Raw genomic sequence first — 26386 nt, forward strand, 5'->3', positions numbered from 1 at the left:
ATGTCCTCTTTCTTCTCACAAAATAATTTAAATCAAATTAAATCATTCAAATTTATATTCCATGTCCACGCATTTATTTATAAGTTAAGTAGCCTAGCCAAATAAATTAGCGCTTATAGGCAAATAGGCCTGCCTTTATTTATCTGGGCTTGTTTTCTTTCCTTTCTTTCATTTTTTTAACCATTATTATCCATATTGCCTATACTTACATTTCCTAACATAGCGCTGCACATTTTAAAATATTGAGAACGTTTTGTCGGTGTTATCGTAATATCACGTGCAAAGAAGACAGATTCAAAACAACTTTGTTTTTCAACGCGGAAGTAAGTTATTTCCTGTAAATGTGGTCCGGTAAATAGCATAGTTACTTAATAGCAGATTAAATAAATGTTCAAAATACCATTTTTCTAGTTAGCATGTCATCGGTAGATCGATGTTTGAAAATGAACGCAGGTGGAGAATGGAGATCTCGCCGGCTGTTGTCCGAAAGAGGGCGCTGTAACCATCTTCAACTACGAACCGAAAAAGTGAACAAGACGTCATGAAGATCACGTTGCCCAAAGAAGAGGCAGGATTGACGAACACATGAAAACATTAGCGATTGTATGGAACAGTCTCTTTCCTGCTGGTCATTTGTCTACTTAAGGTGAGTGTTGTTAAAGTAGTAATAAATAGGTTTGTTCGCCTACATACATATGTTTGGGCGGCCGCTGTTCAGCCGAGTGAGTGGGCAGAGGTGCGCGGTAAAAATGCTATCATGCTAGTTTACCTAGCGACTCGTCACACAAGAGTTTGAACCACCAACCGTTTGGCTAGCACACAAGATCTACGTGTTCCTGACTTTACGGGAAAGCAGGTCAGAGCTTCGGTGCCCGTTTTACAGCAAAATTATCCATTGGAATTTTCTATAAATTTGGTCATACAATGGCTGTGTTTCAATGCCAAATGTGCTGCCTATCTAGACTGTACATTTTTGGATGTCGAAGGCGCGTTCGAAGAAACCTTTATGGACCGCGGTGAAGTTAGGCGGCTCACTTGGCTTTGAGACATAGCCAGCGTTTCTTTATTGCTAGAGCTTTTGTAATGAGACTTTTGACCTAAGTTATGCGAGAAGTTTCAATGTGGTTAAATCAACCAATATCAGACGCCACATTTCTGTGAATCCCCATTGTCTCAAGTGGGTTAAGATTAATAAGTATGTTATATTTTATACTGAATTCCTTAATGGTTTTTTTATTTTGAGTAAGGTGTTTTGAATGAATCCGTTTGCAAAACCCGACTGAACCGAGTCAATAATCGACAAATCTTTGAACTGTTAATTATATCCGTGGGTCATAGGCCGAGAACATATCGCCCTGATATGTGATTTAATGTTAGCATTGTTTGTATTATAAATACACTATAGTTAGTTCTAAACGACTTTTTTAAAGAGCTAAATTATTGTTTCAAGAAACTAACAATCGAAGAAAAATGCATTAAAGGAATAGTTCACCCAAAAATGAATATTATCCCATAGTTTACTCCCCCTTAAACCATCCTAGGCGTTTATGACTTTCTTTTTTTTTCCAGCTGAACACAGATTTATATTAAATAATAGTCTGGCTCTTCCCAGCTTTGTAATGGCTTTTGAGTAGTGTTTGAATACTGAGTATTTGAAGCTTCAAAAAGTGCATCAACCATCATAAAAGTAATTCATATGGCTCCAGTTGGTAAATAAATGCCTTCTAAAGCAAAGTGATGGGTTTTTGTTTGGAAAATATCCATAATTAAAATTTTATATACTATAATCACTGGCTTCCGGCAACGGCTGTATGAGCGCGTTCAGGCGGAAGAGTGACCTCTGACCTGATGTAGCATAAGCTTGGATGAGTATTGACAAGCGCAGAGGATAGTGCTAAACAAAATGCTGGTCACGAATTAGAAGTCAAAAACAAGATGTTTTAAAGAAATGTTGGAGGATTTTGATATAAGAGGAGCTACGTCATATGTCGGCTCGGACTCGACACTCTCGTGAATGTGTGTACGGGAAGACAGTGATAAATTATGGGATGATTTTCATATTTTGGTGAACTATTCCTAACAACAATGTGTGTTGTGTATATCTATTGAAACATGCACATGAATAATACCTCTAAAATGCCTTTTAAGAGCATGTTGTATGTCATGTAAGTGGCCTAAGCCATCATTCAATTTCTGAATCGGTTCTTTGAAACAAACTGTTCTAAATAATCAATTTGCACTAATAAAAGTAAGGCAAGAATAATGTGCTGGGTGAGACTAGTGGCTCTTAACAGAGAGCAGAACGGATATGCTTTTCCATTACTGTACTTTTGCACTATAAGATATATTTCAATGCATGATACTAAAAAAAATCTGCCTTAAAGGGATAGTTCGGCCAAAAATGATATTTAAACCATGCATTACTCACTCTCAAGCCGTTCGAGATGCATATGTCAATCTTGTTTCAGACGAACACATTTTCAGTTATTTTAGATAATGTCTTAGACCCTTCAGTGGATATAATGTGAAGCAATGGGGTCCACCTCCTTCAAGTCCCAAAATGTGCATATATCCTTCACAAAAGTAATCCATCCGGCTCCAGGGGGATAAACGAAGGCCTTATGAGGGTAATCCGTGCGGTTTTGTCGTAAAAATATACATATTTAAAACTTTATAAATGAAAATATCTGACTTCCGGCAACGATCGACGCGCGTCCACGGGTGATGGAAGTCGGCATACGAGGTAGGACGTAGCGTCGTGACGTAGAACGAACGCGCCCGCGCAGCCAGAGAGCTATGCAGAGAGCAGAGCAAAACATCACCCGTGAACGCGCGTCGATCGTTGCCGGAAGTCAGATATTTTCATTTATAAAGTTTTAAATATGTATATTTTTACGACAAAACCGCACGGATTACCCTCATAAGGCCTTCGTTTATCCCCCTGGAGCCGGATGGATTACTTCTGTGACGGATATATGCACATTTTGGGACTTAAAGGAGGTGGACCCCATTGCTTCACATTATATCCACTGAAGGGTCTAAGACATTTTCTAAAATAACTGAAAATGTGTTCGTCTGAAACAAGATTGACATATGCATCTCGAACGGCTTGAGGGTGAGTAATGCATGGTTTAAATATCATTTTTGGCCGAACTATCCCTTTAAATCAATGTATCTGTGTAATCTCTGTATAAACCGTAGGTGTTGACCATAGGCAAGTCCTACATGTGTATGGGAAGATGTCAGCCACATGCCAGGACCGAAGCAGCCGGTGGCAGGACATCCAGAAAGGCCTACAATTCATTCAGTAAGTGTTCTGCTTTTAACTATTAGTATAAACCTGTGAACGTAAGAGCGTTGATCATGAAGAAAAAGACTTCAGTTTTGTTATGGAGGAAAAGCGAGAGAAATGGTTTGAGAAAGACTTCATCCACTGATGTTTATTTCTGTCCTATGAAAAGAATTTGGTTGCAGTTCAAACAATTTATGGAATGCAAATTACACACAGCTTTCACACCTAGCCCTCACTGATTCATAATGACATGTTTTCTTTTCTCAGCAAATCTATCATTGCTCATGTTCCTTGCACCTGCGTTTTCAAAGTCTCAATGTTTTCTTTATCTTCTGTTTAATTTTAGATCTACCCTGCCTTTTCCTGGTTCTCAGGAGCAGTATGAGGTATATGCGTCTCATTCACAGTCAATCCAGCACTGATTGCAGTTGTGCATTAGATGTTTATATTAAGCATCGATTCATTTCTTTTAGGTATTCATTCAGAGTTTGGTGAGGAATCTGTTTGGCGAGGCAAATGATGTGTTCCTTGAAGGCGAATGGGCACGATCTGTTGAATTATACACCGAGGCCTTAAACATAGCAGAGTATGCAGAATCAGAGGACATCCTTATCCCTCAAGAGATAAAGGAGAAGCTTCATGCGAACCGTGCTGCGTCCTACTTGAACATTGTAAGAATCTGCGTTCGCTTGCATGTATACAGATATACAACTTTAATTAGCAAGGATGCATCAAATTGTTTGATAGTGACTGTAGTCATTTATGAAGTTACTAAAGATTTCTGTTTCAAATAAAATCTGTTCAATTGAACCTTCTTATCATGAAAGGATCATGGGAAAAAGTATCACTGTTTCCACATAAATCGGTTTGAATGAATGATTCAATGACTCGCTCATAAATACTTAACTTGTTTCATTACTGGAAGAATCAGCCTTTTTGTAGGAATCTTTTGAATAAATGATTCAATGGCAAAATACATTTAACAGTCACTTGTTGCATGTAACGACGTAATTGTTCAAAATGTGATTTAGTCCATTTTGACCATTACCGTAGACATCTGAGTTTATATCGTTTTTTTTTTTTTAGCTGTTTCATACCTATACATAGCTGTATTCTTGATCAGTGGCAGGATTTGAATGTTCGCTTGTCAAATATATAATAATAATAATAAAACTTTATTACAGACTCACCGGTCCAAATAAAACAAACAAGACAGAACACACAATACAATATAATAAAAACAAATACAACTTCAGAGGAGACAACTATACCAATGCTTTAATAGATAAAGCTGAATCGTTGAATAAGATCACGGGGTGTTTGAATCGAGATTGCGATCTTTTAACGATGAATCGTGCGGCTCTATTTCATTCGTATATACTAGTAAAATGTTTTGAATGGTAGAATACAAACAGTGTATTTCCATTAGTGTTTGACAACTGCTTATGCTGCAAAGTTAATTGTCCCACTCCCAGTTGTTGTTGTTTTTATTGACTGTAATGTGTTTGTGGTTATTGATGCAGGGACTGCACGATCAAGCCCTAGAGGACTCTGAAAAAGCTCTTCAACTCAATGAAAGCAACTATAAAGCACTTTACCGGAAAGCTCGATGTCTTAAGGAAATGGGAAGACATCAAGAGGCTTATGATGCGGTTGCTAAATGCTCCATGGCAGTGCCTCAGGTCAAAGCACTTTACATTGAGGTTTTAATCAAGTAGTTTTCACATTACTTGGTTCCTCATGTTTCATTTGCTTTACAGGACACTCATGTGATTGAAATGACCCAGGAGCTTGCCAAAATGTTGGGATTGAAAATCCGTAAGGCTTATGTGAGACTCAAGGTAAAATATCTTTTTTTCCGAATGCAGGGGGAAAAAATTAACCTGGCCCTAGCCAGATGAATTTCGCTCCGCCTAGCTTCACTCACATCCATCTGGAACCTCTTCCATTGAGAGTGATTTCTCCAACCAACTTTATGGTTTAGCCAATCAGGACGCAGGGCGGGAGTTTCATAGATGTGACGTAGTGGAGAAGCGACCGTGAGACTGTTTTGATTCAGACAACAATGGCGGCTCGCATCGAGGAAGCAAGCGTTAACATTGATGCTGCTATTTCATCCGTGTTGTCCAATCTACCTAATATTGTTTCATTAAAAGAACATCAGAGAACGGCTCTTAAGGCTTTTGTTGGTGGAAACGATGTTTTCGCCCTTCTCCCGACCGGATCACGGGTTGGCTTCGGTGTGAGTGGTTGAAATAGCACGTCGATAAAGATGACAGACAAGTGGCTTATCCAATCATATGCAAGGATTTTTGATAAGGCCCAGCCTTCTGAAACGCCATTTCAATGGATCGGTTCCAGATGGATGAGTGAAGCTAGGCGGAGCGAAATTCATCTGGCTAGGGCCAGGTTAGGAAAAAATAGGAACCAACATTATCTGAGGCGTGTCTACTTTCTAGCTAATTAGGGGGAAATAATTTAATTGGTTAGAATTATGGTGAAAAAAATGAAAGCTCATAATCTGTAAATATTTGGCCCTGACCGGTCTTTTTTTCTTTCTTTTGTTTTGAAATCAGCCTGCCTTAAATGCTTTGCCTGGTGCAAGTCTATCTGGTGCGGTTAATGATAAGGTAAGATGCTGAACGTGTATGTGTGTTTTTAAAATGATAAATTTCAGCAACCCTACTGAGCTGCTTTGTTTCCTAACAGCATTCTCAAAGCTCTGCCTCTGTGGAGGATATTGAAATGGGTAAGTCATGTATGTCATATAATGCCATTAAAAAGTTTGGGGTCAGTAAGATTTGTCTGTTAAAGTAGTTAATACTTTTATTCAGCAAGGATGCATTAAATTGATCAAGTGACAGATGTTTAAAGTGTAGCAAGATTTCGGTTTCAAATAAATGCTGCTCTTTTGAATTTTCTATTCATCAATTTTTATTTATCACGGTTTCAACAAAAGTATGGGGGAAAAAACAACAAACAAAAAAAGTGCCATCACAGTAAGCAACTGTGAATAAATTGCATTTGAAAGTATATTAAAAACATTTTTTATTTTATTTTGTAATAATATTCTTCAAAAAATATCACTGTCTATATTGCATATTTGATCAAATAAATGCAGCCTTGGTGAGCAAAAGAGACTTATTTCAAAAACATTCAAACATCTTACAAACACCAAATGGAAGTGTATATCATAAATGTATGAATCAGTTCATCACTGCCTCCTTGTCTCCATAGAAGTGGGCCAGTCTATGCAGGGTATGGATGGCCCAGTACCAGTCAGCATGCCAGTGTGTTCTACTGTAAATGAGAAGGAAGAAGTCGAGTCTAAGCCTCTCGTCCGTGTCATCTCACCACCGCTACTCCCAGTTGAGACCCATCACCCAGAGCCTGTTCCCATGCCATTACATATGCCTCTGGTTAATGGAACCAGGCCCAATGACTCTTATGTATTACCAGACTCCCACTTGGACTATGATACAGATATTATTGGGGATGATCTGGATGAGCTGTTGGACAGAGCAAGTCCTTCTAATTCTTTGGTAAGATGGAGTAATGCATTTTTGCTCAACTTAAGTTGAGTGCATGTGAAGTCATGTTGATGTTTGCCGCCTTCTCCCCACCCAGGATATTCCTACAGTGGACGGACCTATTCCTTTACCGACCAGTATTTCCGTCAGTGGTTCTTTACGGAGTCCTTTACTCATGCCTTCTCATCTGAGCCATCCGTTTTTGACACAGTGCACAATAAATTTGCCCGCTCCTTACCACAAGCCAATTTCATCGTATTCTCTTGGTCTGGATACATTTTCCTCAGCGCTGGATTCATTGGATAGTTTGTCGATTTCAGATTCTCAGACAGGTTTGTTGCTCTACTTTCTCAACTAAAAAAAAGGGGGTCAAATTACAGTTTTGCCTCAAATGCTGAGTGAATTAAGATAATTTACCAGCCTCAGTTATTCCTTACCTGCAATTAAACTGTAAACTGTCATTATAGAGTGCTGCAGAAATTAGTCCTAAAACCAAGGAATGAGTTCGCATTTTTGCACTTCCAGTTCTATCGTCCCAGAGTCAATGGGTTTTTGGCTAAATGTCTGAAATAAAGTCGGTTGAACGTAAGCTCAAAATATTGTCATGGCTTTTTCTACAACATAAAGTACATTAGTAATACCTCACTCGAGATTTTATTAAGCTTTTTATGTGTCTTGAAAGTGTCTAAATGGGACTACAGGGATTGTCGTCTTGTCGGACGGTAAACAACACATCGAGCAGGTGAACTCATCTACTGACTAGTCCGCTTTTACAGCCTCGTTGGGATTATAATCGCACTCAAACAATTCTAACTCAAACTTTCAAATTATTTACTTGAGATTGAAAGAGTTGTTGGAAGTTAAAAGGTTAGTTCACCCCAAAATATAAATTCTGTCAGTAATTACTCACCCTCATGTTGTTCCAACCCCGTAAGACTTTAGTTTATCTTCAGAACACAAATTAAGATATTTTTTTATGAAATCTAAAAGCTGGATCACTCCTCCATAGACTTCTAAGGGATTGAAACTTGCCGGCCCAGAAAAGTTAAAGACATTGTTAAAATAGTCCGAGTGACTACAGCAAGCAAGTTTATCAAGCGACTTTAGTGCACAAAAAGTATTCTCGTCGCTTGATAAACTTAAGGTTGAGCCACTGTAGTCACTCGGACTTTTTTAACGATGTCTTTCATAACTTTTCTGGGCCGGCAAGTTTCAATCCCTTAGAAGCCTATGGAGGAGTGATCCAGCTCTCAGATTTAATCAAAAATATCTTAATTTGTGTTCCGAAGATGAACGGAAGTCTTACGGGGTTGGAACAACATGAGGGTGAGTAATTACTGACAGAATTTTCATTTTGTGGTGAACTAACCCTTTAAGTCGTGCGACTGTGGTGTACCCTAGTTCGTTTATAGTTTTTTACTTTAATCGATTGTATTTAAATTTCTAAATTCGTAAAAGTTCGTTTGTGAATATTATTGTGATGAACAAGTATGCAAGAATCAAGCTTTTGTTGGTCACAGAGTTTATTTTCTGTAATCCCAAAAGCCAGTGGTAAAATTCAATTTACTGTCACTTGATGATCACGTCCTGATTGGCCTATAAAAATGTCATCACTGCAGCACTCCATGAGACTGGAATTATTATTGAGCACATTTCCTAGTTTATTTGTGATGAGCACTGTGGGTCATTGTCACTCACTGCAACTTTAATAACGCAATATTGCAGATTCTAGTAATGTGCTATCTTATTTAATCACTAAAGCCCCTAGTTAACTCCCATTTGGTGTCCTGAAAAGTGTTAATGTTGGACCCTGCTGTCAGTATCTGCTAAAACTATTATTTATTTGTTTGTTTTTACTTATAATTTCTGATTTTCTTTTCCTGTTTTTATTTTTTGAATCCTTATGGACCAGATAAAGTCTTTAGCCAGCATCATTTTATGTCGGTAAGAGTTAACTTACTTCAATATTTTCCTGAATATTCAGCTCTTTGGTTCTCTTTGGTTAATCTCCATTATTTGCTCTTTCAGATGGGAAATAGCGACATGACAGTGCCAACCATTCCACCCATTGGGATGGGTTTCAGTACATCCGATGGGACATTCACACAGGATTATCCACCGCAGTTAGACCTGGCCAAGAACCCACTTGCTGATACACATGATTTTAAACAGGCCTGTTCATCATGCTACATTAAAACTGGTAAGCGTCAGTCATGCAGGAAGTGTTGCTAGGCAGCATTTGCAGTGCATGACCTTTTAAAAATGCAAACAATGATGTTTTTGCATAAGGTTTTTTATGACTTTATTCACAGGACCTGGAGTGCTGGATTACTCTTACCATCCAGAGGACCACAAATGCAAAAAAGATTTGCTTTTGGGTAGAACCAAACATGCCGAACTTCCAACATGGAAGCTTATTCGCCCGAGACCCACCAAAAATCAGTACATGGGGCCTTATTATATTTGCAAAGGTGCTAGTATTGTTTTCCTTTGTGGCCTTATCTTGCTGTTTTGCTATTTTTTTTATTTATTTTACTAAAAATCCTCAAATTGTGCTTTATAGATGTGGCAGTGGGACAAGAATGCCGGTATCTTGGCCACTGTACCTTTGCTTATTGCCAAGAAGAAATTGAAGTGTGGACGCTAGAACGCAAAGGCTTCATCTGCAGGGATAATCTATGTGATCCTTATGGATATAGACCTAAGATCAATGTGACAGTGCCCAAAATCCTACAGGAGCACCATGGTATATTTATGTTCCTCTGTGAGGTAAAGTGTGCCATTGTTTAAGCGGCTTGCTCAATGTAGCTGTAATTACCGACTAATCCATGATACACCTGAAAGTAGGCGGACTAAAATGAATCACGTTTTTATGTTTGAGTTCGGCCGTTCTTGTTGGAGATTTTTTTTTTTTCAGCAGCTGACTGTCTGTCTTTTAACACACCCTCTCATTTCATCATTGAACTGGAATGACCGGTTTTCAAAAGAATGGATTTTCAGTTTCAGTGTTTGTTTTTCACCATTGCTGAAATTTGCATTGGTTTAAACTTTGAAGGAGCTGTAAAAATAACATGTGTGACTTGGTCTGTAGGTGTGCTTTGATCACAAACCCAGAATAATCAGCAAAACCAATAAGGACAACCCCGGCCTATGCTCTCACCCAGTGACAAAGCATGCGTTTGAGGAAAAGAAGTAAGCATCTCTTCTTGTGAAGACATGTACAGACACTAAATGTGCAGATTCATGCTTTGCAGTGAATGCAGTTGGTCTGAAAATAATGAATGCATCTGATCAGGGCTGGGTGATATATTCAGTGTTTATATATTTAATATTATTTTGTTGGTGAAAATGCAACCAACATTCTGTGACTTTTATTTGCCCAGTAAGCTTCTTGAACTCTATCCGTAGGTCGGCTTCACACCCACACCATGCCATGACACAGATTTAATTCTGTCTATGATTTAAACATCAATTTGTTTAATTCATTTTTTCAAACTTTCTCAGTGAATCAGCATGAATACAGATTCATCATAACTCCTAAAAACCTAGTTTTTTGCATGCTTTAAAATGTTTTAGTCAAAATTAAATGCTTTTTATTGTGGTTTTAATTTTATATATATATATATATATATAATATATAATGATGAAAATAGCAACTGTTAAAATCACTATAGTATAAATACTTATATAATATACTACAAATTAATATTAAAATAAAAATATTAACAATTGATTTATTTCTTTTCAACAGTTTTTTACACAATTTTAAACAATAGTTTTAGTGGTCATTATACAAAAACATTTTACCCAAAGATGCTGCTGTTGACCAATCAAACCGAAGTGTTCCAGAGAGCCAGGAAGTGATGACATTTTCGTTGTAGTCTATATTGCCTGGCCCTGGGTGAGATCTTTTATTACTTGTATAGAATTTTGACACTAATAACACACTTTTGTTTTGTTTTGTTTTTTAGGTGCCTTGTACACTATTTAAGGGACAAAACCGTTAGGTACTCCAAAGTTCGTCCATACGTCCCTCTTTGCCAGATGGATCTGTGTAGGCATGAGGTACGATACGGCTGCCAGCGTGAGGATGCTTGCTTTTACGCCCACAGCCTCATCGAGCTCAAAGTATGGATGATGCAGAGTGAACGAGGTGAGCAGCTACTTAAGTCTCATGAAATATCAGACATCGAGGTTGATGGGAAACGCTAACTGTTGTATTGTTTTGATCTGTTTCAGGCATCTCACATGAAGGTATTGTTCAGGAATCACAGAAATATTGGAATATGGATGCTGCTGTTCAAGCCCAGGTAGAATTTATACATGTGTACTAATAGAACGTGTATATACCCATGTTTCTGCGAGAGATTTCTTATATTGTGCTTGTGGCAATTCCGTAGGAGCTCCCACCAGCCCTGCGCCGATTTGGGCCAGTTAACCTGAAGATGCAGTTTGTATGTGCTCAGTGTTGGAGGAACGGCCAAGTCAGCGAGCCGGACAAAAACAAGAAGTACTGCAGTGCCAAGGCCAGGCATACGTGAGTCCTGCTCATACGTTCATCCAAAAATGGAAATTCTGTCGTCATTCACTGGCATTTTGAATCAAACCCACTCAACTTTCTTTTTTGGAACACAAAAGGAGAAATGTTTAATGTACTGCTCTTTTCCATATAATGAACGTGAATCACCATACACTTTCATTTCATGTGAAAAAGTAACTTGTACATTCTTTAACACATTTCCTGTTTCAAATCCCTTAATTCGCTTGAGGTGGTTTTTGACTTGTGCGAAAAAGAGTTAATGCTAATAATGGGAGATGAAAACGCATTTACGCCTTGATTGTAGTGTTGAGTTTCAACCAATCACTGACCAATCAGAGCACATTGTGCTTTTCAGAAGGAGGGGCTTAATAGAGACGGGAACTTAACAGGGCTGCTTTTCCCAAAAGCATTGTAAGCCTAAGTACATTGTAGAACCATTGCCGCCAATGGTCTCTGCGTTTCTCAAAAGCACTGTGAGCCAAGTTGATCGTAGTCCAAAACATCTGGCCATTCTAATAAAGCCCAAAAACAAAATCAAGACTGAAAAATGGCAGAATATTAAAGGGGGCCTAATATTATGCCCATGTCTGATAACTCATCACTTTCTGTTAACTAGTTGGTCTAAAGAGAGACGAGTGGTTCTGGTTAGTTCTATTGAACGGAAAAAGTGGACCACAGTTCGAGCTCTCCCAACAAAAAAACCTGTTCCTGCTCAGTTTGAGGTAAGTGTTATATTGTTTTTTCACGTTAAAGTCCATTTTTCTTCAGTATGAACAGAAATGGATGCTTCATAATTTGTCACTGTCTCTTGAATAATTGTTATTCATGCATGTTTTTAGATTTGCTTGCATGTGGCTGCTGGCAAAAAGTGCCAGTACATTGGAAACTGCACATTTGCTCACAGCACAGAAGAAAGAGATCTATGGACCTTCATGAAAGAGAACAATAGTAAGTTCATTATGCGTTTGAGTGCTAAAGTTGCATGACTTGCATTTAGGGACACACTTATATAGGAATTATTTTTGTTTTAGTTTAGCTTCATTGGTCATTATTTCCAGATGATGACAACCAATACATAGTGAGTGGTAGTGTTGAACAATATACTAGAAAGATAATTGCGAGACCCTGCTATTTAAAATGGTACGATTCCACATTTTATTAGTTGCAGGTACTTTAATCAATCAATACGACTCTTGTGAGAATGCTGTCATTCTTAGTTTCGATGCGTGACAGCAGGAGTCAGGGCTAGTGTGCAGAGCTCAGGGTCTTTAGAGTCTGCCGGGCTCAAGGGCCTTTCTCACTGAACGCGATTATTAAGCGACGCAACTTTACGTTACGATGACACTCTTGAATCGAAACATATGGAGCAGTGCGACATCTTTTAGGCTGTATTTATATCATATGAAATAGTTACGCAATCACACAAAGAGTGCCATTTTCCCCCCCAAATATCAGCACGATTGCAAAGCGATATTGATATTGACCATTGGAAAAGTGGGCGAGTAGAAGGTTCGAAAAGGAAAGACGACAAACAAAACACAGGCCTGCAACACTCTCATTATACAGACACGTGAATATTAAAGTAGGAGTTGAGGGCCCCTTGATGCATTTTTAAAATATAACCCTATATGAAAACTGTTAGGGGATTTACAGTTAAAGACCCAAGGACCAGATATGATTAATTAAGACCAGGAGTTAGAAGTGCAGTCAATTTAAGAGTCAGAATTATAATAAATTGCAAACTATCTACAGTAAAAATTCTCTTCAGTTTCATCAGGCAGAAGTCAGCTTCATGACTCACAAGGAGTTTGTAGACCGCCCGTTACACACTAGATTTCAACAGTGGCTGGCGTGAGGTCGCTAGTGGGCTTTCCCACTACTAGTTGCCTAGTAATGTTTGTGAGTGACATTTATGGATGTTACTCCATGATGTAGACAACAAATCAGTTTTTTTGCCTCTACAAACAGTACTTAAAATACATAATATTAAAGATGAATTAGCCGCAAAGTCAAAGACCACTCGCTGTTTCTATTTAACTGCAGCAAAAGGGCAAATGCCGGTCTATCTGGTCTAAACCATTCAGGCTCGGAGTCAGCACGGCGAGTACCACCGTATGTTCACGGAGACATAAATGATAGCACAGTTTCTGACTGCTAAAATGAGCTTCAGATTCAGCACTGAAGAGTGACGAATAATGAGCGCTCCACTGACTTCATTCCTATTGGTTGTCGCTACTGAAAGTCGCTCTTCATTTGCATAAAGTTAAACATATCTCAACTTTGTCGCTGTGTGCTGGACACACCCCATCCGGTCGCCAACAGTCACTGTCGCTCGTGTCACCGGAAATCGTCCGTTCTCCATTGACATGAATGGGATCCTGTCGCTGGTAGTGTGAATGCACCTTTACTCTGATTATTAGAAATAATTGCATTATTGGCATTATTAGCGCTGAAATGGTCTTTCATGACGTTTGAATTCTCAGCTGCGATGCGTTTTCGTGCATACTACGAGGCATTGGTAGGATTAAATGATGTCCTTCCCATTAATAAATGCAGATAAGCGTTCAGAACCGAATGATGTAGAATTGGGCTCTCCAGCCCCGGCAGCCAATCGCATTAGATTGGCATCACAGATGCACGCTACAAGAATTGCTCTGAAAAACACAAAAATAACCAATTTACACTTCGTTAGCCTCAGACTTAGTCAATTATGCTATGAGGCTAACGACTTGTTTGCTTGTAGTGCTTTCAGTGATGTGCAGCGTGTACATATGTTCACATCTCAAAAATGTGTTTTGGGGTTTCATGACCCTTTAAAGTGACAACAGACTAACAACCCTGCTGACTGTTTGATTGTTAAACAAACAACAAAAGAAATACGAAAATCACCCACTGCTTGACTGAATAAATTAATAAATATATTAAAGTTAAATATATTTAAGTGCGTTCATTTATTAGGAATCGGTGTATTCATTTGTAGTGTGAAGTGCTTTTCTTTTGTTACATTTGATTTAACCCTCTAGGCGCCACGGCCGAGTTTACTCGACAAGATGCGGCACTGAATAAAACGGCCGATTTTGTCAAATTGGGTGTCAAATTTCGTTCGACCTCCCCTCCACTAGATGGCAGACATGTCATACTCATCCCCGACTCAAAAAAACGTCATGTTTCTATACAAAATGTTCGAGTTAGAGCGCATTGAATCAGTGCGATCAAAAGCGGAGCTAGTGTGCGAGTGAGCCATTTTATTAGATCCTCTCCGCAATCGCGGCGACAGTATTGTGGTGGAGACTTTGTCTAATACCACTGGGTATGTTAGACGAGGTCGAAGTATTCATAGGACAGTTAGGGTCAACGTGGAGGCAGGGTGGGGAGTCGCAATGACAATGACAGTAGTCCGAGCTGTGCACACTCGAGGCAGATCTGGCCACGCCGCTTGTATCATCTCACTCATGATCTGTGCCTTGCCATGGCGAGTGAGCGTTTGAACTAAACAGGTCTGGTCTACTTGTGTTTGTATATATATATGAGCCCCATACATGGAATCAGAGTGCCTACTATATGTAGAAAATGGAAAATCGCTACAGCAAAAGGCCAACCACTACATGCATTCGGTTTGTTTCTACCATTTATTAGTAATGATTTACACAGTTTGTTTACTACTTACTATATACCTGAGCATTCAGTATTGTGCAATACAGCATACAGAAGGTGAGGGACATTTTGGGGGGAAAGAAGTGCTGCATTTTATCATTTAAACATGTGACTTTTCATGAAAATTCTATAATCCAAGATTGCCGCCTCCATATGACGTCATATGCAAATTAGATGGGAAAATGTAATCCCTACATAAACTTTGGGTCATCCTTAATATTTCTCTAATTTACGGAGTCTCTATCTTTTATCACTTTTAACGATTTGCTATGAGCTACGTACAGGCGCATTTGATAGACATTCGTAGCACCCAATAAACGGCTCTGGGCATTCGTAAACCACGCCTCAAATACGAGAAAATGAACATGTGGTTCCCAGACCACGTCTCAATGTCAATGAGACATGGTCTGACGTTAGCCAGGCTGTATAGACAGTAGCCTACCTGAAAAATTTAAAGAACTAGGCTATTTCATTTATATCTTTCTAATGTTGTATTTGTTCTTATTGTTTGTTATTTGCATCTCTGCTTAGTTTTAATAGCGAAGATAAAATAAAATTATACTATATTGGGATTTTATGAAATTACATTTAAAAAATATATAATAAATTACTTGAAAAAAGATTTTTGTCATATCACCCAACCCTATCCCAACCTGTTCAGAACTGTGAAAGGTTAGCGAATGTGATTGATGACATGATAATGTGATAATTGCAAACATCTCTGTAAGGAGATGTGTTCACACTGTGGCATGTAATTCTTTTTAAATAAAGGAGAGGGAATGGTCAAAAAGCAGGGCAGGAACATGCTGGTCAAGTGAGTTTTTAATTTAAGAATTTTAAGTTCTGTTATTCAGTTACTTTTACTGTGTTTTAGTTTTTTGCCGTGGTATTGAATCAGATCGAGATATTTTAGATGGGTATCGTATCGAAGTCATAATGTGGCCACACAAGTGAGTGGTTTTATGTACCATTTGTTTATTTAAAGATGGTTTCTCAGCTCTGGCCCTTGAGATCCACTTTACTGCAAAGTTTACAAACCCTATTTAAACACACCTGAACAAGCTGATCAAGGTCTTCAGGATTACTAGAAAGCTACAGGCCGGTGAGTTTGATCAAGGAGCAAAACTCTGCAGGAGAGTGGACCTTGAGGGCCAGAGTTGAGAACCTTTGGTTTAAAGGTACACTATATAACACTTGGCCCTATATCGGTTAAGAAATAAAACTGCAAACTAGCACCTGATTGGATCTCAAAAAAGTAGGTATTTTCATTCAGCCAGCCTTTCATTCAGTTGGAGGGGCGTGATTACGGATGTTAAGCAGACACCCAAACCGTCAAACCTACGTCATCAGGGGAGGTCCTCCAATGCAGAGGGGAGGGGAAATTTCATATTTTGATTAAAGATTATGAAGCCAAAAAAATGTTTGTGTGGATTGACTTGCATGGATGAATTGTTCACCACAAAACGATCAATTTAGGCAAACAAAGTATGGTCAATTTTGAATTCATGGGGACTTTAAAAACGGAATTAGATGCAGCAAGTTTTCGGTTTGTTTAGCTAGCAAACCTTGTCAGTGTGTAATAATATTTCTTGCATGCCAGGGTTTCCGTGATGAGAGTCTGCTTGGCTCTGATGAAGATAGATAGATCACAGATCCTTTTGCCAGTGCCACTAGTCAGTTCAGAAGGAAAGTTAGGTTGTTGCTGTTTGCCTGCCATTCTCGCTCTGTCTGCACCGCATACGTAAACACTCTGACTTATGTCTGCATAAACAGCCTGCGCAGTGGTATGCAAACACACATTGACCGATAGGGAACACATGCTATAGGACCGTTCGGACCTAACGCAACTATTGAACGTACATTCTATGATCTTACACCTTCCAGACGACATACATTTATAAAAATACATTTAGACCGCTTAACAGATTTAGCTGCTTCATGTCAACCTTTCTTGCTCATTATGACAACTAACCTCTGCCACTCCCACACCATACACACGTCAAAGTAGCTTGAGCAACTTTTCTCTATTTACGGACATGACGAGACACAAACAGGTTGTGATGTATGTATGCAATTTCCTGTGAAACCATTAACAGATCTAAAATATAAGCGCCTATAATAAATAGGCTTACTACAGTTAATGAGGGAAAGACGAAACCAAGTTTTGGAAGGATTGATGTATTGATTCATTATTTCAGTTCTGTTCATTTTGAACAAACAAAAAGTTACATAGTGTACCTTTTAAATAACTTTCTCTCAAACAACTTCCCTGTTCTGGAGACGTCAGTCAGGCCAGTGTTAATCATTAACCAAATAGCTTTAATCTTATACATACGCTTTCATACCTGCATTGTGAAATATTATTACAATTTAAAATAACCGGTTTCTATTGTAATATATTTTAAAATGTAATTTAATCCTGTGATCAAAGATACATTTTTAGCATCATTTCTTCACTCTTTAGTATCACATGATCCTTCTGAAATAATTCTAATAGGATGATCTGATGCTCAAAAAATATTTATTATCATCAATGCTGAAAACACTGGTGCTGCTTAATATTGTATTTGTAACATTATAAATGTCTATAGTGTCACTTTTTGTCCTTTTAATGCATCCTTGCAGAATATAAGTATTTCTTTCTTTCAGAAAAACCAAAGACATTCTACTGACCCCTAACTTTTGAATTGTGGTCTTGATATGATAGATTGACTCATATTATCACCCAGTGTTGACACACATGCATCTCTTACAATGATCGTGTGTATGCAGTTGCAGACATGGAGCAGCTGTATGACATGTGGCTGCAGTCTCAGAAGCCGGGCTGGAGCGAGGAGAGCACCAACATTGCAACCCGAGAGAATGGCAAACAGATTCACATGCCCACGGACTACGCTGAGGACGTGGTATGGAAACATGAGCAACATTCATATTTGCAAACATCATTATCACACCTCTCTGACACAACCTTGGTCTATCTCAGAGTGTCCTGTACACAAAAGCAAGGAAATTACAAAACGCTGACTGTCAAGGACGGCACATACACTCAGGGCTCTATTATACTTTGTCTGCTCTGCTGTCTCTCTCTGTTTTCCCCTTCTTGGACCACAGTTTGCCATTTCAGGTCAAAAATCGTTTTTTCAAACTTTTAAAAATGCACCTCGACCCCTGCAATCTGTTCCAGTCCGTTGTGCTCCTCTAGCTGTTTTTGAACACTAAACACGGCCTGTATGTACACCTCATGTGAAATTTATTTGGTAAGGTATTGTGAATGAAAATCATTTGCGTCATATTGCTTAGTAGCCTTATTGGAGCGCTGTCTTGTAACTTAATAAATATTCATGAATCGTGTTAAGTCACCAACTGATTAGCGCACACACACTCTCTACAGCATCTGTTTTGCAGCCTACTAGCCAAATGTCACAATGCAATTAATATTCATGAGCAAATCCTTAAATTACAGCATACAGACTTTAAAAAAAAATTATTAAAGGGTTAGTGGCTAAAATTAAAATTCTTTCTAATTACTCACCCTCATATGTCGTTCCAAATCCGTAAGACTTTCGTTCATCTTCAAAACACAAATGGTCTTTTTAATGAATTGACAGTCTACGTAACTACCACTTTCAAGCCCCAAAAAGGTAGTAAAGATAATCACGCATGTCACATTATGGATTACTTTAATGGTTAAAACTGAATTTTATGATGCAATGCTTTTGTTTACGCAAAAAAAAAAAAAAAAAAAACTTACTTTACCACTTTATTTACAAAATTTGAAACTCTGTGTTCACGAGACCACCATGACGTATGCGTGTTGACACGAGAGCGGACGTTGTTGCATGAACGTGCGTTAGAGATTGCTTTTTGTCTTTTTTTTTTTTTTTTCTTCTTCAAACAAAGCACTCTCTTAGCTTCATAAAATTAAGGTTAAGCCACTGGAGATCTTTTATGATGTCTTTACTATCTTTCTGGGGCTTGAAAGCGATAGTCTTTCTTCCCTGTTGTGACACATATCAGAGTAAAAAGGCTTCTGGAATGGGGGGGAAAATATAGGGCAGAACTTTTTTTGTCCATCGGGAATTGATCATAGGAAGTTGGGTGTTGCTAACTGAATGGAGGCAGATCTGAATGCCAATTTGCAGTCAGTTGAGGATATTTAGTAGCCTGGTTAAAACCAGACCATTCTCAGTTGTAACTGAGTTATGGTCTGGCAAAGCGTCATAGACAAATCATTTCCAGAGGGGCGTCACCAACGGACGTCGCGGATAGACCTAAAATCAATCAGAGCGATGAAGGAGATGACGTATGCAGAGCGGCGGAGAAACATCTCCGAGTGTTGTTCTTTGCTCGGTTTTTAACAAAAAGCAAATCGCTTAAAACAGACGCGATAGCCGATTCGAATGAGTGATGTTCGACGGAGCATTCCATCTTTGTAATGTAGGCTACAAAATCTGCTTCAAAATCCCAGCGCTGTCGTCATCGTGTAAAGCCCGCCCCAACGTTTCTGATTGGTGCCTCGATTTCGGCGGATTGGAAATGAGTTTGAATGAGCTCTTTGCCAGACTAACTTTCAGAGCAAATCTAAATTTGCCGGAAGTTGTCTGGGTTTTCCCAGGCTAGATATTTAGGGGCCGTTTACACAAAAGATTTTCCGGTGTCATGCGTTTTGGCTGTTCTTTTACCCAACAATGGCGTTTTGGGGGCCTGAAAATGCAAACTTTTGAAACCGTTACCATTAGCGTCTCCGTGTAAACTACAAAAAGCTAATTGACCCTTCGCTAAGCCCCGCCCTCCTTAGTTACTGTTGCTACGCCTGTCAAGCTTTCGCGGCTGCCACGTCTATTACAGTGTGAATGCACCGGTGTCAGACATTCCCAAGGAGATAATTAGTCATTTTTGGCGAACAGGTGAAATATCTGAGAAAGCAAGACAAAAGGGACAGCAGTATGCATTAGAGGGATATATCCACGACATAATTTGCAACCGATTAGAGAATAATTTCATCAAAATTGAAGCTAAAGCCTATAACGTTAGGTCCCAGCGCAAGCAGCAGCCGTCTCCTTAGCAGACCATTCACATGGGAAACACAAATTGAACAGCTATGTTCAACCACAGCAGAGTAAGTGAAATGTGAAAATAATCTAATAATTACAAATCAAACAGCTTATCCATCAATCTAACACCGGGAGAGCCGCGGTCGGATTTGGGTAAAGTTACAGGGGTAACGTTAGTAGGCCGTCGATTAACAAAATGCTGAAATATATTTTAAAGTATGTCAGTGAGCCTCCGTCTTGCCTTTAATAGTCTTATTTTACGTTCAAATATATGCATTATGAACAAAGAACCGCCATTATTTCCAAGCAATAGTTTTTTTTGTTTTGTTAATCCTGTCGACATTTAGTTGTGAGTGGGTCTCCACACTGCTTGATCCACGACCGGGATTTCTCCCCTTTGGCTTTTAGGTTTCGGGAAGGGAAAAAATGCCACCCCACCGTCCAAACTTTTAGGATACCGGGTATCAGATTTGCACAATCCATACGCACACAATGCGTCGGCATGTTTCCCTCGCTCGAAAGCTTAACAGACCTCCCGCCACAAATTACGGTTCCTAAGCCACGATTGGCCAGTGGCAGTTTTCGGGCGTGGCTTAGCGAAGGGTCAATTGTGAAAACGGTGGCGTCTGTAGTAATTCAGTGCACATTTCCTTTCATGAAAAATAACTGAACTCATTTCTTCATACAAACATTTCTTCAAAAATATTTACGTTTCTTCATGAATGCAATCCTCGTAACCTCTAAATGCTGTCTCGTCAGGCTGGCAACCATTGTTGGTTGTGTGGGAAGAACTGCAATAGTGATAAGCAGTGGCAGCAGCACATCACCTCCGAGAAGCACAAAGAGCGAGTGTTCAACTCCGAGGACGATCAGAACTGCTGGCAGTATCGCTTCCCCACGGGCACCTTCAAAGTTTGCGAGCGGTGAGCCTAACGCTAATGTGTAACGCCACTCAGATCACGGTAACAGTCAACTGTTGTCCCTAACGGATTGGCTTCCATCCCTCCAGGTTCCTCAAGGGCACCTGCACAGAGGAAGAGCTTTGTAAACTGGCACATGGAGACGAGGAGCTGAAGGAATGGATGGACAGAAGAGAATTCCTTTTGATGAAACTCGCCAAAGCCAGAAAAGATCACTTGATAGCACCAAATGATAATGACTTTGGCAAATATAGTTTTCTGCTTAAAGATATTAAGTAATGTTTCAATGAGTCTGAATCTGTTGATGCCGGGTGTTCTGGAACTATGATGTCTTGAGTTCAGTATTGAATCAGGCGAGTCCGTGGAGAGGGAGGACATCCTCCTTCTGGGTTTTCACGGAAAGCACAGAGCTGGCCTTGTGTTCTGAGTAATCACGGCTTTGTTGCTTTTATCACCGGTTAAAAGTAAACGCACCATCGCCTTTTTTATGTTTCTCTTATTAAATAGCACACAGCGGATCACCTTTCAGGAACTGGATTTTGTTAATAAAACCCAAAGCAGAAGTGCAGTATTAGGCATGGCATACAGTGAGAGAAGCCCTCTGAGAATCCCTTTGAATGTTTCTGTGGCAAATTCCCGCCTTTTTTATTATTTGTTTTGGAGTGTTCGGTCCTGTATCTCTGTTATTCTACATCCGCACCAAATTGCTGTGTTGTCTGCTTGCTGTGTTAATGCCTGTTGGTATTATATGGACCGACATAAACACAATAAAGTCTTCATCGTTTCGGCGTCCGTAGTTCCTGAAAGCAAAACGGAGAGGGAAGTCGCACCACATCAGTGTATTATTAATAATCGAAAAGGGGAAGGACTGTACGTGAGTTAGGGCAGTGTCAAGACATGTTTTAGCCACTAGGGGGAGATCATGGATAGGCAAGATCCTGCCAGTTGCACCTGACGGGTTATGAGGAGGTTGGATCTGCTGTGTATTTTTGTAATAATTATTTCATTTTACTTGAATTTAACTGCTTGCTTTTGTGCTAATGAAACTGCTATATGCTAGTGAACTTTTTCAAATTTATTAATACTTTGATTCTGCTAGGACGCATTAATTTGTTATAATGTGACATTACAATGTTACAAAAGATCCCTATTTCGAATAAATGCTGTTCTTTTGAAGAATCCTGAAAAACAGTTCTTGAGGTTTCCGTGTTATTAAGCATTACAACTAGTTATTAATGTTTCTTGAGCAGCTAATCATCTGAAGGATCATGTGACACTGAAGACTGGAGTAATGATTCTGTAAATTCAGCTTTGCATCACAGGAATATATGGACAGAATAAATGATAAAAAAAATCCATCACAAATACAATACGTTTTAACACTATATTCAAATGGAACAGTTGTTTTTAATCACTGTAAACCCTAACGCTCAAAATAATTAATTGGTTTGAGTAGAGTCAACTCAAATTATACAAATTAGTTCATTCAAATTAACTTTTATGAGCATTTAGAAATTTCTTTTTCTTTTGAGTTCACAAAACTGACACATTTTAAGTAAGTTAAGTTTTATGAACGTGTTTTAAGAGCAATTAAAATGTATGAGTACAAAATAAAAATATGCAAGTTCTGCTATACTTAAGTTAGAGTAGAATAACTAAATTATTCGGGTTTACAGTGTTGTAATAACTTGACGTTACTGTTTTACTGTATTCTAGATTAACTAAGCCGTGGTGAGCAGAAAAGACTTCTTTTAAAAATAGTTTTTAAAAAAGAATGGGGTCAAGATATTTTAAATATTTGTCTTTTCAGATAAAACTGAGCTGAGAGTAAAAACTATTTGTCAACTAAATTCAGACAATGAATAGAGTATACTAATGCACACTGTCATAGAGATGTGTGGTATTTCTTTCCAGTTCTGGGCTGAAATGCGGTTTGCCTTCAGCTGATGCATGTGAACTTTCATCTGTCTTGTATTGTTATCCTAGTAGCAAGTGATTTCAGTAAATTACTGGTCCTCTTAATCTTTGAACATGCATATTATATCATACATCTTTAGTCACTGATCTTTGTGGTAAATCTGATCATTATGAAGTATATCCAGTTTTACAAACTTCGCATTGGGTCTAAATGGATGCATGAGGCAGGTCATTTTTGCATCAAAACAGGAAGTGTTTCCAACACAGACCAGTATGACTAATATATAAAATTAAAACAAGGGAAATTAACTTTCCATTTTAAAAGAAAACCACCCATAAATGCTCATCGCACATGCAAAATATCACAAGAGAAAATATTTACATTTAAAACAAACACACAAAAGTCACGAGCAGACATTTCCCCAGTAACAGGTGGTTTATTGTTCAGTACAACACTGGACAGACACACAGGCTGGAGTGACATTAGCAATATACTAAGCGATTTACTGAGAAAAAGTAGCTTATTTTTCTCAAATTAAATGAACATGCATGTACTGTCCTTGTTTTTTCTGTATATTGAACAGCACATAATGCAGAAGAAAATCTGTCGACTTAAAATGTGTGACAGAACCCTAACGATTTGATATTAGTAACCAACTAAATCATACTAGCTGCTTTTTCAGGCTTCATCTGTCTTTTAAATGCCTGACTGACATTTGCATGAATTGTATAAAAATAAATCATTTGTCTCGCTTTGATCTTACATGTACAAACAGCAAACATGACGTTATCACAAACATATTTGGAATTAAATAATACTGTGAAGAAACAGGTTAAAAACTCAAGACAATGACTTTTCAGTATCCAGCCATCTATAAAAATTATATTTACACTTTCAAATGACCCTTTCGCTATGTAGAAATGTGCTCAACCACACACACAAAAAAACGAACGCCTCTGGGGCCACGACAGTATTCAACAAGAATAAAAAGACCTCAGTCATTGGCTTTTCGTTCTTTTAGTGGTTTCCTAGAAGTTTTAGACCGGAACCAGCTGATATAAAATCACATGAAAGATAAAAAGAGCTAATGAAATCATGATCCTAAACATGACAGAATATAATGTAAGAGCTTTCAAAAGTCAATTTACATAATTTGGCAAGTCATGGTATCCTGAAGTGCTTATTTGTAATGAAAAACGACATTCCTTTTTTTTTAAATTGCAATTCAATAAAGCATTTCTAATGGAATTCTAAAATATTCACACACACACAAAAAAAACATTTAAAGCTTAGACATCAGTCCATTGAAATGTGTTGAATTTCCTAATACCAGAGCCAGCTCTGGATGAAATGGTACAGTAAAAAATACAACTAAAGAAAACGAATGAATCTTGATTTAGCTTCAGAACTCGGCTCCAGCTTCACAAATAAACAGCATTGCACAAAACGCTTGCAGTCGTTGATTTCACATTATAACAGGGCTCTACCACCACAAAATGGGCGAACAAATCAACAGTCAAAGCAACTAGACAACTGCATGCACTAGGTTTGCCTTCGTTTATCAGCTTGTTTTAAACAGAGTGGTTTCATGTGTTATTGAGTGATTTTGTAAGGGTTGAAATTCTTCGAGACTGACAGAGTCTAAAAACTGGACCCACTACATAGTATGCATTGCGAAGGCAGATGAGGGGAACTAGGTGTGGCTCTCGGCCCCATTAGGAGTGAGCTTGGTCTTGTGCTCCACCCGCGGACCTCTGGCCGAATACTGGACCAGCAGGAAGGGCTCCTTGGTTTCCCCTTCTCCGACGATGCTTTCCTCATCTTCAGACTGACCGATGCGCTGCAGCCGCAAGTAGCACCAACAGCCAAGAATTAAAGCCCCCAGTGCGGCGACGGCGATGAGTATTACAATAATGGTGACGACCCCAGTGGTGGGGCTATGATCCATAATAGACATCCTGTCAGTTGAGGCCTTCACAAGTCCACCAGAGGCAGTTCTTCAGGGTTTGTGTAGGTTTGGCTGGTCGCTCCTCCTACATCTGAAAGACAAAAGATGACTGACAAACTCAGGTTGATTCTACGCTGTAAAAAAAAAAACAATGTAATTTTTGCTGTAAAAGACTAAAAGTGCTACAGTAAAAACCTGGTTGACGGTAAGTTCCCTTACTACATTCGGGGCAAAACTATTATATCTAACCTTACTGTTCATTTAATTTCACAGTAAAATACTGTTAAATGCGCCATTTTTGAGAAGGGTAGAGCTGCAGCCTGGAGATCTCCAAATCTCCAGTAGTGTCATCTTCCTATTTCTTCGTCAGATCTTCTCATTTTGGAGATCTCGGGTCTGCAGCTATACCTACTTGCCATTTTTGGAAGTAAAAAAAAATAACAAATCATCTTATTATTTGCAGTGAAAAGCCGTAAACTGACATTTCCAGAATTCCCTGTGTGACACTTTACATTTGGTGGTTTGTAAAAAATAATAATGTTAATAATTATAATAATGTTTCTTTTAAATCAATTATCTAAATTATGGGTTTGTTACATGTTATGTTGTTAAATGGATGTTTATTGCATTATTTTAGAGTCATTTACCATGGTGGTGTTTTGTATGTCGGGGCTATACATGACAAGACAATGAGCAGCTTCCGTAATTAAGTGTGTATCATAGCTTGCGATTAAAGGTATACAACAGATTTTAACCTTAATTCAGCAAAAAAAGAGCTGTAAGATTTTCCAGTCAAAATATGTAATCTTTTGTTTTAAATGATAAAATGTACAGACTGTTCTGTAAATGTGTTTACATGCTGTATTTTTACAGAAACATTCCGGAAACCGCAGCTGATCTGCCAGTTTTGTTTTTTTAGTGTACAATAATTCGGAGAAACTTCCTGAAAATGTTCTGCTTCTTGAGAAATGCGACAAACATTTCATTTTTCAACTTTACCTGCGTCACAGGTCATTAAACGCCATGGTTCCTTAAAGCCACAGGTTATGCAACGCATTTGCTACGAGCATCTTGGCGAAGACTTTCCATTTTGCCCACGAGCCAGTGTTAAATGCGCTCGGGCTTGAATTAATAAGTGGCACGAGGCCTTTCCGGTGTCACTAACTGAAGCACCGTACAACATTCATGCAGCACAGAGCTATAGTATCAACAAAAACGACAGCTGCAAATATCGCTGCCGCCGTTGTTATATATTTTTTTGGCCAAAAAAAATGCTTTTGAACGAAAAAAATTGACATTTGCCACAAAACAGCGATTTTATGCGATCTAAACAAGCCACCACGTAATGCACAGCTTTTATCGAGTACGATTAGCGACATAAAAAGAAGAACAGAAGGTAATTTAAAGTCAAGCTTACCTAAACTAGGCCGTTTTTTATCAAAAAATATCAATTATGTGCGTTTTGCGAACCATTTCGTGCAATCACGATAGTTCACGCTCGCGCGCGCTAGCTGCATAAAGTGATCCGCG

At 38.7% G+C, this 26386-nt stretch overlaps 3 protein-coding genes across 3 annotated transcripts in view; 1 reads left to right on the top strand and 2 right to left on the bottom strand.

Annotated features, from left to right (window-relative positions):
- Positions 1-26386, bottom strand: part of axin1 (axin 1) — a 136554-nt gene that overhangs the window by 93670 nt on the left and 16498 nt on the right. The window lies entirely within an intron of this gene.
- On the top strand, positions 503-22181 carry zc3h7a (zinc finger CCCH-type containing 7A). Its single transcript, XM_056235638.1, has 23 exons — positions 503-646; positions 3202-3307; positions 3639-3678; positions 3766-3963; positions 4816-4974; positions 5053-5133; positions 5869-5922; positions 6002-6041; positions 6530-6834; positions 6920-7154; positions 8735-8766; positions 8851-9022; positions 9135-9293; positions 9386-9591; positions 9914-10014; positions 10794-10975; positions 11062-11132; positions 11223-11359; positions 11979-12084; positions 12202-12310; positions 17789-17922; positions 20830-20993; positions 21080-22181. The coding sequence occupies exons 2-23, from the start codon at positions 3240-3242 to the stop codon at positions 21267-21269; spliced, it is 2943 nt and encodes a 980-aa protein (XP_056091613.1). The 5' UTR covers positions 503-646; positions 3202-3239; the 3' UTR covers positions 21270-22181.
- Positions 24179-26359, bottom strand: snn (stannin). The gene is made up of 2 exons (XM_056235644.1): positions 26274-26359; positions 24179-24941 (listed from the first exon to the last, which is right to left on the bottom strand). Exon 2 carries the CDS (start codon positions 24863-24865, stop codon positions 24602-24604), a length of 264 nt encoding a protein of 87 aa, XP_056091619.1. The 5' UTR covers positions 24866-24941; positions 26274-26359; the 3' UTR covers positions 24179-24601.

Source organism: Rhinichthys klamathensis, unplaced genomic scaffold (assembly GCF_029890125.1).
Source record: "Rhinichthys klamathensis goyatoka isolate OS25496 unplaced genomic scaffold, OSU_Roscu_1.1 h1tg000425l_1, whole genome shotgun sequence".
NCBI lineage: Eukaryota > Metazoa > Chordata > Actinopteri > Cypriniformes > Leuciscidae > Rhinichthys > Rhinichthys klamathensis.

Bases quoted from the DNA above. Each gene is read 5' to 3' on its own strand.
- zc3h7a (XM_056235638.1), top strand. From the start codon at position 3,240: ATGTCAGCCACATGCCAGGACCGAAGCAGCCGGTGGCAGGACATCCAG. The intron at 3,964-4,815 runs GTAAGAATCTGC...TTATTGATGCAG, and splicing joins CTGCGTCCTACTTGAACATT to GGACTGCACGATCAAGCCCT. The intron at 4,975-5,052 runs GTCAAAGCACTT...TTTGCTTTACAG, and splicing joins GCTCCATGGCAGTGCCTCAG to GACACTCATGTGATTGAAAT.
- snn (XM_056235644.1), bottom strand. From the start codon at position 24,865: ATGTCTATTATGGATCATAGCCCCACCACTGGGGTCGTCACCATTATT.